A 15,031-nucleotide genomic window follows, 5' to 3' on the forward strand; every position below is an offset into this window, starting at 1 on the left:
GCTACTTGAATTGAGCCAGGAAGTGAATTGGATACCAGTGTAGATGAAACAAGACTGTGGTGATATGGTCCCTACAGTCCACTCCAGAACACTCTGGCTGCAGTATTCTGTAGTAACTACAGATTCTGGACAGTCTTCAAAGGCAGCTCCACATAAAGCACATTGCATTAATCTAATATAGAGATTACCATGACATACATCACAGTCATAAGATCTTTTCTGCCCAGGAAAATCCACAGTTGGCTCATGAGCCAAAGCTGGTAAAAGACAGCCCTATATATAAAATATAGCTGATTATGAAAGAAGAACAGTTCTGTATTCCCCTCTCAAGTCTAACAAAGTTTAGTTTTGAAGGAACCAGTATCTCAACCTTATTTTGCATATCAATTCAGATGCTTTTATACTATAGGCTTTTTATCATATTAGGATTAATGATTAGGTTGTGTAGTAGTGTTCTGTTCCAGTTGATAAGTGCAGTATTTGCTCTTTTAAGTTTCTCTATTATTTCAAGGGAATTGGTTTATTTTCTTGTAAATTTATACAAATAATAATATATTCATGAAAGTCCCTTTTTAAAAAAAATCTAGATTAGATTAGTTGAAGAACAGTAAAACTCTTAGCAAGCTCATTCGCATGCTTGTATTCATTAGTTGCACAGTAAGCAAGTATTATGATCAGTTCTCAGAATCTCGTAATCTAATGTGTTGTGGCTTTTGAGCCAATATCTTCATAATGCTAAACTTTGATATCCTATAAAAAGAGTTCTCTTGTTCAGAATTCCTTTAAAAAATTTCTTTAGAGAGCTTGAGAAACTTGCCTTTCATTTAAAGGTTCTCTACCGAACTGATAAGCCTTTTAAAGTTCAGAAATGTCTGTTCATTGTATGTGTGTATGTGTTTGTTTAGATTGTTTAGTAGCAAAAAATTGCACATGTCTACTATGGAGCATATCTAGCATCTTGGTTTTCCACAGTCCCCAAGTGCAGAATTTTGCTTCATCTTGTTGAGGCTGTCGGTGGTGACTAATTTAATCTTAAGAACTAGGCTAGGTGCCTCCATCTTGGATACCTCTAGTCCTACACAGGGATGGTTGACTACCTATATAATATGATTGTTGCTGCTGGAATAGGTCACATTTCATCATCTTATTCACATAACCAATAATGCTGTAGAAATGCTCTGTCACTCATTCTTAATTACAATTTTTGTGACTTCTGATTTTTCCTTTGCATTGATGCTGTTTTCACTTTAAGGTCTGACGTTCCCCAAAGTAGAAGTCAGACAGTGTGCTATTGGGTATGAAGTACACTGCAGTGCTGCATTTGGGTTGTCAAGTGACGTGCAGAGAGACTTTGAAGCACTTTGTGTAGAGGCTTCCCATACTGTGAATGCTTTGTGAGAATTAGCAGTTACTGATTGTACAGTTAATTGTTTAAAATGTACTGTTAATGTGTATATAAATGTAATATAACTTGTTTTCTATAGGGCCAAAGAATGCAATGATTCGTCTAGCTGTAAAATTCTTTCCTCCTGATCCTGGTCAATTACAAGAAGAATATACCAGGTAAAGTAATTCTCACTATCAGATTATTAATGCTATACATGCACTTCCAGCAACTGAGATTGTAGATTATTCCTAGTAAAGCCCTTTATGGTCTGTGTCTAGGATATCAAAAAGTGTATCTCATCCTGAAGAGTCTGTCTGCAGGTTTAAGATCAAATATTTTGAGCTGTGTGCTTCTACTTTCTCATTGGGGTGCTCCACCTCTCTTTCCTGAAGCGGGGAGGGGGGCACAGAGGACAGACTGCTATGGTGTCTCGCTTACACTGAATCATATTGACATATTTTGCAATGTGGGCTGAGTTCCCACAGTATATCTCCTTTTGATGTAAAGACCACCAGTGATGGTAGTTGTGCAGTTGTGTAAGACTTAGTGTGGCTAAACCTTGCCTATGAATGAAAGGTGCTATGGCTGATGATTCCTGTTGTTTTTATTAGAAACTACCTATGAAGTGTTGTGAAAGTAGGAAGCAGCAGCTAAGGGAGAGGGGCACTACATCTGTATCTGAAGGAGTCATGTGATAACACAGGATGTGTAGGTGTTCATCTGCTTACTGGCCACCTTAGTCCTCCATGGGCTATGGTTCGACAGCTATTGTTGGTCTTAACTAGTATCTAGCAGGAAGGAGGCACTTAGAGTGAATAATTTGCCACAGCTTAACTGGAAAAAAATACTAGTGATTTTTTTCTTCTCCTTTTAGGTATCTGTTTGCACTGCAGATCAAGAGAGACCTAGTAGAGGAACGCCTTGCATGCAATGACAACACAGCAGCACTCCTCATTTCTCACCTTCTACAGTGTTAGTTTCTAACATTGCTTATGGGAAGGCATTGCTTCCATTTTCATAGTTCATAAACATCAAGAAATAAACACTAAATTAAATTGGTGTACTATACTGAGGTGCAGAGGCTGCCAGAATGCTGCCAGAATGTTGGCTTGTTTGGCATCCTTCCCTTTCTTTTGCTAACTGTATTCATAGAAATATAGTCTTAATATGGCCTAATGTTGGAGAAGCTCTTTGTAAGTAAACCCCTGTCAGTTTCAATGCATCTGAATTGATATGCAAAATGAGGTTGAGAGAATGGTTCCTTGCTTTGCAAAACTGTTCTTCTTTCACAATCAGTGATAACTGAATCTTCCATCTGGGAAGGGGAAAGAAACAATTGTTGTGAAAGAAATAATTGTTGTAATGATAAAATGGTGGAAGAGAGATCTTTGTACATTGCTGGGAAGGATGAAGGGAGGGATAAAGATGTACTAGATAGATAGAGCTCCTCCCACTCAGGGGCCAGTTGGGCAAGAACATTAAGCAAGTCACAGAGAATGAGAGAGAATGAGAACAGAAACTTGTACCTTCTGCCCTTCTTTTGCTCAAGTCAGTAGTGAAAGTGGCAGCAGCACAAGACTAATGAAGGGCAGGGTTGGGCAAACAAAACTATGTTTCTCTGTTCACTTCACCCCACCTCTCCTCTCTGCTCTCATTTTATTTATTTGTTTTACAAAATTTATATTCCTCTTCTCTGCCTTCACAAGGAACACCAAGGCAGCTAACAAATAAACTCACAACATCAAAACCAGACTTCAGATGCATACAAAGACATAAAAACAACATTGGGCAGGGAGGAGGGATCACTGATGGAACACCAAACAAAATAAAATCTTCACCTACTTAGCAGCAGATGGGGACAAATTTCCCAGGTTCCCAGGCCCTCATCTTGGTTGCACATTACCTATTCTCAAAAGTTGTAGGCCTCCAAAGCTGGGCCACTGAAGATGACCATAGTGGTCAGATAGATTTATAAGAGAGTAGGTAGTCTTTTAGATATGTAGGTTCCAAACCATATATGGCTTTAAAGATCAATGTACCCAGACACAAATTAAAAGTCAGTGTAGAAGGGCCAAGATTGAAGTGATACAGTCCCTAAAACCCATCCCAGTCAGTATACTGGCAGCAACATTCTGCACCATTTGAAATTTCCAAGCACCTAAAGCACTTCTTACGAGTACATTGCAGTAATCTAACCTATATGTAAAGCTAGTTACATTGTTTTAAGAAAAGGATGCAGTGTTAATTTTTTGCCCTGTGGGACCTTAGACTTGTTGCCCTGTCTCAGCGGCATATCTTGTCTGATTTAAATCAGCCACATAGCTACTCTACTCACAATGTTAACATGCTAGCACAGACCCTGTCTGGCCATAGAACCCTGCTATTATAATGTTTCATAGACTAGTGAGGCAACTGGATTTAAATGAGAGGTTGGACACGTAGAATGCAGTTTTGAAGGTTTAAATTGAGTCCTACATGCTAGCAATCTATGTAATGAAAACTGGCATAGCAATGATGAAGCTGTTTAAAGATCTACAAAGTTACCAGCAGATTGTTTTGGAAAACAGGCACACATTCAGAGATGCAAACAATAGTTGAAGTCTGACAATTTTGTAAGACTGCATCTTAATTTGGCAGTTTAATATTTTAAAAACCAGTAAGTAAAGGCTTGCAGATGAGGTATTGAAGGACTATGGAAGTAATTGTGATAATGGAGTAGAGTGTTTTTTGTTTTGGGGAAATACGACTCTAAATATGTTTATATATGGAAGGCTGCATGGTGTAGCCTTATTGTGTTAGATCCAAGAAGCTAAGTAGGGCCAATACTTGAAATGGACATCACCAAGGAAGGCAATGGAAAACCACCTCCGCTTCTCACTTGCCTTGAAAGCCCTTTGCTCAGTTCACCATAAGTCAGCTGTGACTTGACAAAATTTTATTTTACACATGCATACAACTTTATTTTTTCTTCTTCTATCACAGCGGAGATTGGAGACTTTGATGAAACAGGGGACCGAGAACACCTTAAAAACAATCTGTACTTTCCAAACCAAGAAAGACTACAAGGAAAAATACTTGATTTTCACAGGAAACACATGTAAGTATGAACTGATGTTGAATAGTGCTATCTTATTGCTGAATTAGAGCAATCCTAAACAAGGGTACTTAGAATCCTGCTCAGGTTTATTCAAGGGAATTAATCCAAAGAAAGTATTTTTAAGATTGCAGAATTGTTTTATTATTGTTATAAATAAGTTTTATTTAAAAGTAATACAGTCTTCAAGCAAAGGTTGAAGGTTTTCTTGGATGCTTTAGGATGCTTTGGGCTGATCCTGCGTTGAGCAGGAGGTAGGACTAGGTGGCCAGTATGGCCCCTTCCAACTCTATGATTCTAATACACTGCAAATTACAGAACTATTATTTCTTAAAAACATTAAGCTACTGTTTCATAATATAAAACAAATGGGGGACTAAATATTTTTCTGAAAGACAGCTTTTAAGAAAAGAAAGGGAAGAAAATCTCCATAATATTACAATTTACATTTTATAAGTTATTCCTTTCCATTCTACTGATCAGTATGGTCTAAAATAGGACTCCATTTTCTTCTGAAGTCTGATGTTAGTCTGTTGTGCATCAGATATATAAGTTTTGTCATTGTCGCATATTCAGCCATTTTATTTGAACAGTTCATAAGATCTGGTGGCATTTCTTTTTTCCATCTTGATGCATATTGAGTCCTTGCAGCTGTTACCACATACTTTTAGTATAGGATTGCAGTGTTAGCTGGAATACTAGGAAGAGGATTGAATTCAGAATTCAGTTTGGTGCTGGTTCCAGGATCTGCCCATAGATATTAATTCACAACCACCAAAGCAAGGGCAATTTTCCTTCAGTAGGGCTGAAGTCATACATGTGGTTAGGTCACGTCTCTGCTCACTCAGGTAGGGCAAATTGTAATGTAAATTTGGACTGCAGCGCCTCCTTGAGTGACCACTGAGTGACCTCCAACTCCAGTTTTGTTTGCCCTACTGCTTACGTAGGACACTGCTCTTAGGCAAAGCTGAAGAAAATGTTTAAAAAGGAAAAGAAAACTAAAAGTAAGCAGACCTCCATCGGAAGAAATCTTCTGCTTCGCAGCCTAGCGATCCTTATTTTGCAGCTCAAGCTTTCATGGAACCATCTGCTGCAAAGAGCCAAGCAGTGAGGGAGCAGCCGGTTCCGGGGGCTCTGCGGCTGCGAGAGCAAACACCCAGAGAGGAGGCTGTTGAGGAGAGGACCGGGGCTGCGGTCCAATATTCCTCCACTGCTTCTGTGTTGCCAGTTCCAGAATGGGACTCCAACTCTTCTGTGAAGACGAGCCAGAAGGCACACAAGGCTGAGAAGAAGCCTGCCCCCAACAAGAAGAGTTGAGGTGAGGACTCCTCTTCCACCACGGCCTCAGAGCAGCCAGCAAAGAGGAAAAGGGGCAAGGAGGCAAGCTCTGCTGTCAGCAGCACACCACCCTCCAGAGAGCCGGCCGCAGCCCGATTCAGGCCTTCACAAATGGCAGGACGATGGAGTCAGGGAGCAAGCAATGCTGTATTGCTGCGGAAGTCTTGAGGGGCCAGAATGCCCTCCCCCTGGTGAGCCTCCATTGCCACCTGCCCAGGGAGAACCTTCCTTTCCTCCCTCTGCCCACTCCCTGAAGGCCAGACCCCCCTATCCATCTGCTGACTCTCTCCAGTTAGGGGACCTTTCCCAACAATGTTTATCCTGGGATGCAGTTGTATGGCCCAGAAGGCCCTAGGAAGGTGGGACTCCTAGGGAGCTTGATGTTTCTGAGGGCTCGGAGGATGAGGAAGTCCTTTCTAGGAGCAGTGGGGAGCCCATCGAGCCGCTGGCATCAACCGCATACAGGGGGGCCCACGCCATAGGGACAGGCACCATTCCTCTAGATGAGAAGAGGACTGGCCTTCTGTGGCTGCTCATTCAGATCTCTTGTCTGAGTGAAAAGAAGGCGAGCTGTCTGGAGATGAGCAGGGCTCCAAGGACTCCTCCACCAGACTCTTTGCTCTGGAATATCTCCCATGCATCCTTCCCAAAGTCATATCCACTTTAAATTACAAAAAGAATAGAACTCACAGACTTACCTCTGAGGAGTTTTTGTCCTTGCTAAACACCCAAATCACCTCAGTGGAGACGATTACTGGCCGTAGCGATTCAACACCTACTCTACATTGGGGCCGTGGAGGAAGTGCGAGTGGTGCTAAACCTAAAGGGCCTCAACCACTGGGTGAAGAAGTGTCATTTTCGTATGGAGTCGCTGCGCCACATACTATAAATATTGTAGTCAGTGGATTTTCTCACCTCCCAGGATCTTGAGGCATACCTGCATACACAAGGACTCCAGATGCTACTTACGTTTCTTACATGGAGGGTGCCATTTCCAATACATAGCTCTCCGATTTGGCCTCTCCTTGGCCCCATGGGTGTTTACCAAACTTAGGGTGTCTCTTGTGGCACGTCTCAGGCTCTATGGGATCCATGTTTCCCCTTATTCAGACAATCTCCTTCTACAGGCCAAGGACAGGAGGACAGGGACTGGGTCACCCAGCACACAGTCTCTGTCCTCCAGACAAAAGCCACTTGGAACCCACATTGGACTTGGTTTACCTTGGTGCTTGATTCTGCACTCACCTGAATCATGTCTTTCTACCAGAAGAAAAGCAGCGTAAGATTGCACTTCTGGTGGCTTAACTGTGCAGACAGCAGTCTTCAGACCTCATGGATCTGGCGGCTTTCCACAGCCTGATGATATCAACAATAGACATGGTCCGCCGGGTGCAATTCCATGCTCAGCCACTCCAGTGGATGCCAGCCAGAGGGGATGGGGAGCCCACTATGTGGGGCAGACAGCGCAAGGACGATGGTCCGCCCAGGAGGTGGCACCTGTTCAAATAAAAATATAAAAATCATAATTAAATTAAAAATATCAAAACCATAATAAAATTGACAGAATGAATACATCATTGTCATCTGTTGTATATACAAAACACTTATTGCGCACTGTGTTAATTTGATTTTCATTCTTAAGAGAATATTGCAGTAAAGTTCCAATGTCTGTTATTGCTGCAGGGTCAATAGTTGTGATTTTTTTAAAGTGAACCCTACGTATTGCACTGAATAGGTCTCTAGATTGGTGACATATAAATATAATAAATAAATTGAAATCTATTGTAGTAGTATGTAGTGAGAAAATGTTTTAAACTGACAGTCTGCTGGTATGAGGATGGCTAAGCAGATTTATCTTCTTAATGGATAACAAAATTAGCCCAGATTGCTGTGAGGCCATTCTGTGCGGATTAGTCAGTTGCTCACATCTAAAGATAAATTACTCTGAGGTTGCTTTGTGCTTGTAAACATTTGCTTACACTCAACAGCACTGATTATTTTTCCCTCAGAAATGTTCCTACAATGAAAGATTAACTGAAAATACTGCTCTGTTCTTAGACAGGAATTTAATATATCAACTCTAGCATCAAGAATTAATTTGTACAATATATTTCTAAGGGTAATGTCTGCCCCACCTTTTCTTTGTGGAGTTTTGGCCAGTTTTTGTGGGTCTTCTTGCTTTTGAGTTTGTTCCAGTAGACATAGGATTCTTGACTGGTTGAAGGTCACTCAGTCACCTTGATGGCTGAGTAAGAATTTTAACACTTTAATCACTATACCACAGTATATCATAGGCTATGGACCGTTCCATATGTGGGATTCTGTTACCCACACATGGCCAAATCCTGTTATAGTAACTCTCTGGACCCTTCCTTCAGAGGGATTTCTCAACAGTAAAAAGAATGATAAAGGCTCTAGGGTCTGGGAGACTTGGGTTTGAATTCCTGCTCTTCCATGGAAGCGTACTGGATGACCGTGGACCAGTCATACCTCCTATGCCTAGCATGTCCCAATGCTGTTGTGAAGATAAAATGAACAAGTAGAGAATGATGTAAACTTCTTGAAATCCCTTTTGGGAAGAAAGGTAAGATATACATGAAGCAAATAAATAGTCTTAGGTGTGATCTGTCTAACAGTGTCATTCCAGACTAAAATCCATGTATTAATCTTTGTCTCTGTCCCTTATAGTAGCCCAGTTTCCATCACTAATTTCTATACAAGGCCTGCTTCCAGGTTCCTAAGAGATTTTCAGTGATTTCTCCTTAGCAAGCTAAAGATACATCTCTATATGCCTTTAATATACCTCTATTTTATAAGAGCCTTGCTGGATCAGACCAAATGAGATCACTCCATACAGCCCCTTTCCCAGTAATGCTCACTGGGTTGACATTTTCATTGAGCTATACGTGTCAAGCGCTGACAAAACTCACAACAAAACTTCTATGGAAAGAAAGCTTTAATAGAAGTTAGATCTAGTCACTGTAACGTTAGAAGTCTTGAAGTACATGGGAACTGTGTGACTACAGGGTTCACAAGGACAAAGCAAATATGCAACAAACAAGATGGAGTCACATAGGTTCACCAAACAGAGATCATGGCAGAGAACAGGGACTGATCCTGACATCACGTTATGATCCTAAGATCTTTTTCCTTTTCAGTCATCAAATTTAGAACCCAATAGCGTATACTTGAATTTGGGATTTTTTTCTCATCTTACACTTACTAACATTGAACTTAATTGTTGTCCACTCAACCCATTTACGGAGATCCTTTTGGAACTATTCAGAGTCAGCCTTAGTTTTCACCATCCTGAATAACTTTTCAGCACATTGTAAAGAATGTGTAGTCAAATTGCTGTGACCATTTTCTGTGCTGTACTCCCAAGTGCTATATATGTCGTGAGAGAGACTTTGGAATCTATTTTAGCTTGTCTAGCATCATTACATTCCAACTGATATAAGAGGAATTGTTCAGTTTCCCAAAATTGTGAAACATATAGGATTTATTTTTAAAACTATTCAATGAAGTATGTAACATCCAGCTATCAGCAAATAACTTTAAACAATTATGAATTCATGATTTCATTTTTACTGCAATCAAGGGCAGAATATAAATCCAAAATAAATAAATAAGTTTGCCTTGTGCTGTACTTTTGCATTGTTTTTATATAGGATTTGTTAGGTTTCACTTTTTGAGCTCATATTATTATTATTACTGTTTAATTTCTATAGCACCCACCCATTTTTGAATTACCAGGCAATGTAGTGACATATTTGATAGGCGTAATTTTCTTGACTTGTTAGTTATTTTAAATCTTTGATAAAATTACTTCTGTTTCTTTTTTTTCTTATAAACACTTTAGGGGCCAAACTCCTGCAGAATCAGATTTCCAAGTGCTTGAAATAGCTCGGAAGCTGGAGATGTATGGTATAAAATTTCATCTGGCATCTGACCGTGAGGGGACAAAAATTAACTTGGCTGTTTCACACACAGGTGTGCTTGTATTCCAGGTAGGCAAACCTATCTTTAATGTGAAGGATTTTTAGTAATGTTGAAAAATGGGTTGCTTTAGCTTGGAGGTAGAAATAACAGTTTTCTTGTTCATCTAGTGCAGTGACAGTTGTCCCTGAATGAGCAGTACTTTCTGTTGGCTGCCATAATCATCTTTCTAGGCCAAAGTTTTCAATAAGAAGCTCTTTCAGATAGAAGCTTGGAGGGCAGTTGTGTGTTCTGAATTTGGAGAAAGTGTTCATATGAGCATGATTATAGATAATAGGAAAGCCAGCTTGGTACAGTGGTTAAGAGTGGTAGACTCTAAACTGGGGGGCCAGATTTGATTCCCCACTCCTTCACTCACACTTCTCTCAGAACTCTCTCAGCCCTTCCTGCCTCACAAGGAGCCTGTTGTGGGAGAGGAAGTCAATTGTAAGGCACTTTGAGACTCCTTAAGGCAGAAAAATGCAGAGTATAAAAACCAATTCTTCTTCTGTTGGTCCTTTGATGCTGGAAGTGGAGTATTAGACATTGTCATGGTTGCCATCATACCTGTGAAGAGTATTGTAGAGCAATTGTGCTATCACTTCCCAGCATTAAAGCCTAAGCATAGGTGTAGCCGAAACAGAACCCCTGAGATGAAGGAGCAGCACAACAGAAATTGCTGTCTTTCTCAGCCTCAGATAGCTAATATTCTGTCCCTTTCACATACCTTAGCCTTGAAATTAGGCTTTAGTATTATGCCCTAGTTGTTTCTTCATTCCACAGAAAAGAGGCTGAGAGAAGGCTTTTGCCCCATAGAAGTGGTAGTGTTGTTACCATTTGGCAGAGCAGAAACATATTTCTTTTCGTATAAAGGCAAATTAAAATCTAGGATTTAACAGAATTTCAGTACCTGGAGCTCCTTCTTGCCTTAGGTGAACAAAGACGTGGGATTTATTAATATTCCCTTAGATACTTTGGAAGGTTCTTTAAAGGCCCTGTTATTTAGATGATAAAGCACTTACTTGCAAATGCAATCCAAAGGATTAAGCTTAGATAAAAATAGAGTTTGTTAGTGTAAGGCTGTGACTATGTATTTAATACTACATATTTTCAACTCTGCCATATTATGTTTAATAGGGTAATACAAAAATCAATACGTTCAACTGGTCCAAAGTCCGAAAAATAAGCTTTAAGAGAAAACGATTCCTTATCAAGCTGCACCCGGAAGTGCATGTAAGTATTGCCATTTCAGTGTCTGAAACTTGTTTAACATTAACTGAAATAAAATTTTTCTCACATGAACTATTTCTAGTACCGGTATGTTTTTATGTTAATGTAGGATGCATACATATTCCAAATTTTGTTTGTGAAGGGGTTAGATGACCTCATTTTATGCTCCCAGTTTACTCGGTACAAGTGTTATTGTTGTTTTACTAATAGGCTTCTAGCTATGCTATAAACTTTAAATGGATTGATGTGTATATTGTTAATGTATGCTGATATTAAGTTCCATCGCTAATGGGCACCAATAAAATGAAAAGATTAGATGTGGGTCCTGTAGTACATTAAAAGTCAGCAAGATTTTTGTTGTATAAGCTTTTTGCCCTGACTTAAATGGGTCAGGAAAACCCTGATCAGATCTTGGAAGATAAGCAGGGTTGGCCCTGATTGGTTTGCCATTGCCTGCCTCTGCATGGAGATCTTGGACTTCCTTGGTTGGTCTCCCATCTAAATACAAACCTTTTGTCCGATAAAGGGAATTTTGACTCTTGAAAGCTTATACCCTGAACATCTTATTGGTCCCTAATGTGCTACTGGACTCAAATCTAGCTCTCCTACTGTAGCCCAACATGGCTGCCCTCTGAGATGGAGGAAGAAGAAAAAAGTAACAAAACTTGTGTTCTTGAATCTTTTGAAATTCTAGAATTAAATGCTTCCAGTGATATGCCTGAATGAAGTCAGCATTGCCTTGGATTTATGACATCTGCTGTGTCCTTAAAAGACCCAGTTGTAATGAGGATTTACAGATGAAGATTGAGAGTGGCCCATAGCATGACATGCACCTTTCTCTGTTGCTTGCAAACTTCACTCTATCCTATTGCAGCATTACATATGGCAGTTTTGAACCTTTACAATATATTGGAGAAGGAGACTAGGACAGACTTCTATCTATACAATATGAGATTAATGTGGACAGAATTAGCAAAAGAGATGGACATTTGGAAAAAAATTTGGCTGACTCATATTGGTATACTAAGTCTTAGTTACAGGGAAAATTAATTTGATGTGTTATTTATTATTGGGCTTTGCACTAGTCCCTGGTTTATCAGTAGTGCCCTGTCATTCTATTGCTATCTGTACAATAGAGAGAAAAACATGAAAAAGTGAGTCTGTTCTCAGACAAATAAGGTATTCCTTATCATAACCATAGTTGCCTTTAAAAGATGATTATCAGTCCATGTACCAGCTGAGTTCATATAAGTAACTATCTGTGGAAAGAATTATAGCTCAGTATTTAAACTGATACTCTTGTTTAGCCTTATTTGAGTGACATTTGTGTTTTCAATTTTAGGGTCCCTATCAGGATACTTTGGAGTTTCTTTTGGGCAGTAGGGATGAGTGCAAGAACTTTTGGAAAATCTGCGTTGAATATCATACTTTCTTCAGGTTATTTGATCAGCCAAAACCAAAGGCAAAAGCAGTTTTCTTCAGCAGAGGATCATCTTTCAGATATAGGTATGAAATAACTCAGCTCACTTTGATCTGAGAAAATGGGATCTAAAAGAAAAACTTTTCAAGTAATTCCTTTTAAATTAAATATTTTATTCCTTTAGTAAAATAAGTCTTTGCTCAAAGCCCAGAACATTATGTACTATTTTGAAGATTTGTTATAATGTTTATACTTCTTGCTTTGCAGTGGGCGTACACAGAAACAGTTGGTGGATTATGTTAAGGAAAGTGGGTTGAAAAAAATTCCCTATGAAAGGTAAGTTTTCTATTAATGTAATTTAATGTTCCTTTAGAAGAATCCTACTCATATTTGGGATAAATAATTTTTGTACAATTAGCTATATTTTTCAAGAAATCTTATTTTTCAGGAAATCTTAAACTATCAGAGTGTTTCTTTTTGGATGCTGTGGTAGTGTTTTTTATTTTTTTATTTAGCTTTACATCTGTATTCTCCAGAGACAGTATTTTTAATGAAACCTTTAAAAAACTTGACAATCATAATTGCCTTGAATAGGAAGGAGCTATTCTTACACAAGCATTTATGAGTCTTAAACTCAGAAAAGTGATTGAAGTTTTGTTGAACATGGGTCTTGCTCCATAGGTCATACCATCTGGAAGCAACTACTACATGTTCCTGTGCTATGAATCACCCTCTTTTTTCTCATTATTTTATACACTGATAGCATATGGAGATCATTGGAGACACTTTTATTATTTAATTGCATAAGTCAATCACCTAGTTCCTATCTCTGTTCTGCAAAAATGTATGTGGCTTTTTCTCACAGAGGATGGAAACACAAAAGTGGTTTTGAAGACACATTAAAGTGTATTATACAGAATCAGGTTATTGACCCATCTGGTTCAGTACTGCTATTTTGATTGACAGTAGCTTTTCAAGTTCTCAAGTAGAGCTTTTTACAAGTCCTGCCATCCAAAGTCTTTTTACTTGAGGTGCCAGGGATCGAAATTTGGGACGTCTCTGTCATTAAAGTATTCTCCTCCTAACACACCATAAGTAAAGCTGGTGTAAAATGCCTTATATCCAGGGAGGTGTTAATGAATAATCGTTCTGCCCTTTCCTAGTCTTTGTATTCTGGGACTTTTTTTGTTGTTGCTTCTTCCATTTTTCCGTAGTTCCAATGAGCACATTCTGTCAGCAGCTCTTCTGCCTAAATAATATATCTTTAGGTGAATTTTTTAAAACCCTAGGTAGCTTGACCTTTGAGCCTTCTAAGCTAAAGTGGTGCTCTTTGTAGCTGTAAAGGTAAAGGTATCCCCTGTGCAAGCACTGAGTCATGTCTGACCCTTCGGGTGACGCCCTCCAGCGTTTTCATGGCAGACTCAATACGGGGTGGTTTGCCAGTGCCTTCCCCAGTCATTACCGTTTACCCCCCAGCAAGCTGGGTACTCATTTTACCGACCTTGGAAGGATGGAAGGCTGAGTCAACCTTGAGCTGGCTGCTGGGATTGAACTCCCAGACTCATGGGCAAAGCTTTCAGACAGCTGCCTTACCACTCTGCGCCACAAGAGGCTATTTGTAGATGTAGATAACACCAAAACCCTGATATGGTCCAGTTTAACTTAAAGAGGAGCTGTTTTGATGGATCTGAACTTCATGATCAGCAGATTGTATGTGTTTTTCAGACCTTAAGCTTCTTGGTTATTCAATTATATGCCTAATCTGTTCTGTGTTTACTGGTTTAAAGTATTCACTGTGCCTAGATAGGAGTTCAGTTTATTTGTATGTTTGCTGTCTTTATCAGATTTCCTCTTCTGCACACAATTCTGATTTGTAATCATAATGTGATTCTAATATATTGAGAGAGCAATCCTAAGCATGTACACTTGGGTGTCTTCAATCAGGCTTACTCCCAAGAAAGTGTTTTAGGTGTGCCCTGGTAATTGCTGATACTGTGAAAGTTTGAAAGCTTACCTACTTACTATTATTAATCTTTAGAATCTATAAATACTTGCATCTGACCTTTAAAGAAGATTAGGCTGAGTGATAGCATTTTATCCAAGATCTTTAGGTTGGTTGAAATGTAATGAAGCATAAAGAATTATTTTTCAGGAATTCTCAGCATAATCTCTGTTTACAGGAGGCATAGTAAAACTAGAATGTCTGCATACACCTTGACTCCTGATGCACCTAAACAGGTTGGTCTTTAAATGAACATTTTAAACACCAAGATCAGAAAGATTACAGAAGTTAACTATTCAGTTCTGAAGTATGAAAATTAATGTTTGTTTCTTTTCACAATTTATTGTTGATGGTTGCACATGGTAATTTTTATCCTTCTGATACTAATAAATGGGCTTTTGTGATTAAACTTGAAATAATTTATAGGCTTCTTTTAGATATCATGGATAAATCACAATTGGTTCATGATATGAATAAATCTGAAGTCTGTATCCTCACTTTCCCCTTTCTTCTTGACTTGTACATTAAGCTAAGCTATCCCAGAAGCCTTAACAACTAGCAGTTGTATTCATAACCTAGGAA

General features: G+C 39.1%; 1 protein-coding gene across 3 annotated transcripts in view; it reads left to right on the forward strand.

The window, feature by feature from the left end:
• FARP2 (FERM, ARH/RhoGEF and pleckstrin domain protein 2) overlaps positions 1–15,031 on the forward strand; it is a 72,913-nt gene that overhangs the window by 22,060 nt on the left and 35,822 nt on the right. For all 3 annotated transcript variants that reach the window (XM_077349040.1, XM_077349039.1, XM_077349038.1), the window contains exons 5-12: positions 1,485–1,563; positions 2,262–2,359; positions 4,370–4,484; positions 9,682–9,829; positions 10,935–11,030; positions 12,370–12,533; positions 12,715–12,783; positions 14,628–14,685. In XM_077349040.1, coding sequence (XP_077205155.1) covers positions 1,485–1,563; positions 2,262–2,359; positions 4,370–4,484; positions 9,682–9,829; positions 10,935–11,030; positions 12,370–12,533; positions 12,715–12,783; positions 14,628–14,685 — 827 coding nt within the window. The remainder of the gene's footprint in view (positions 1–1,484; positions 1,564–2,261; positions 2,360–4,369; positions 4,485–9,681; positions 9,830–10,934; positions 11,031–12,369; positions 12,534–12,714; positions 12,784–14,627; positions 14,686–15,031) is intronic.

The sequence above is a fragment of the Paroedura picta genome, chromosome 8, assembly GCF_049243985.1.
Source record: "Paroedura picta isolate Pp20150507F chromosome 8, Ppicta_v3.0, whole genome shotgun sequence".
NCBI classification, from domain to species: domain Eukaryota; kingdom Metazoa; phylum Chordata; class Lepidosauria; order Squamata; family Gekkonidae; genus Paroedura; species Paroedura picta.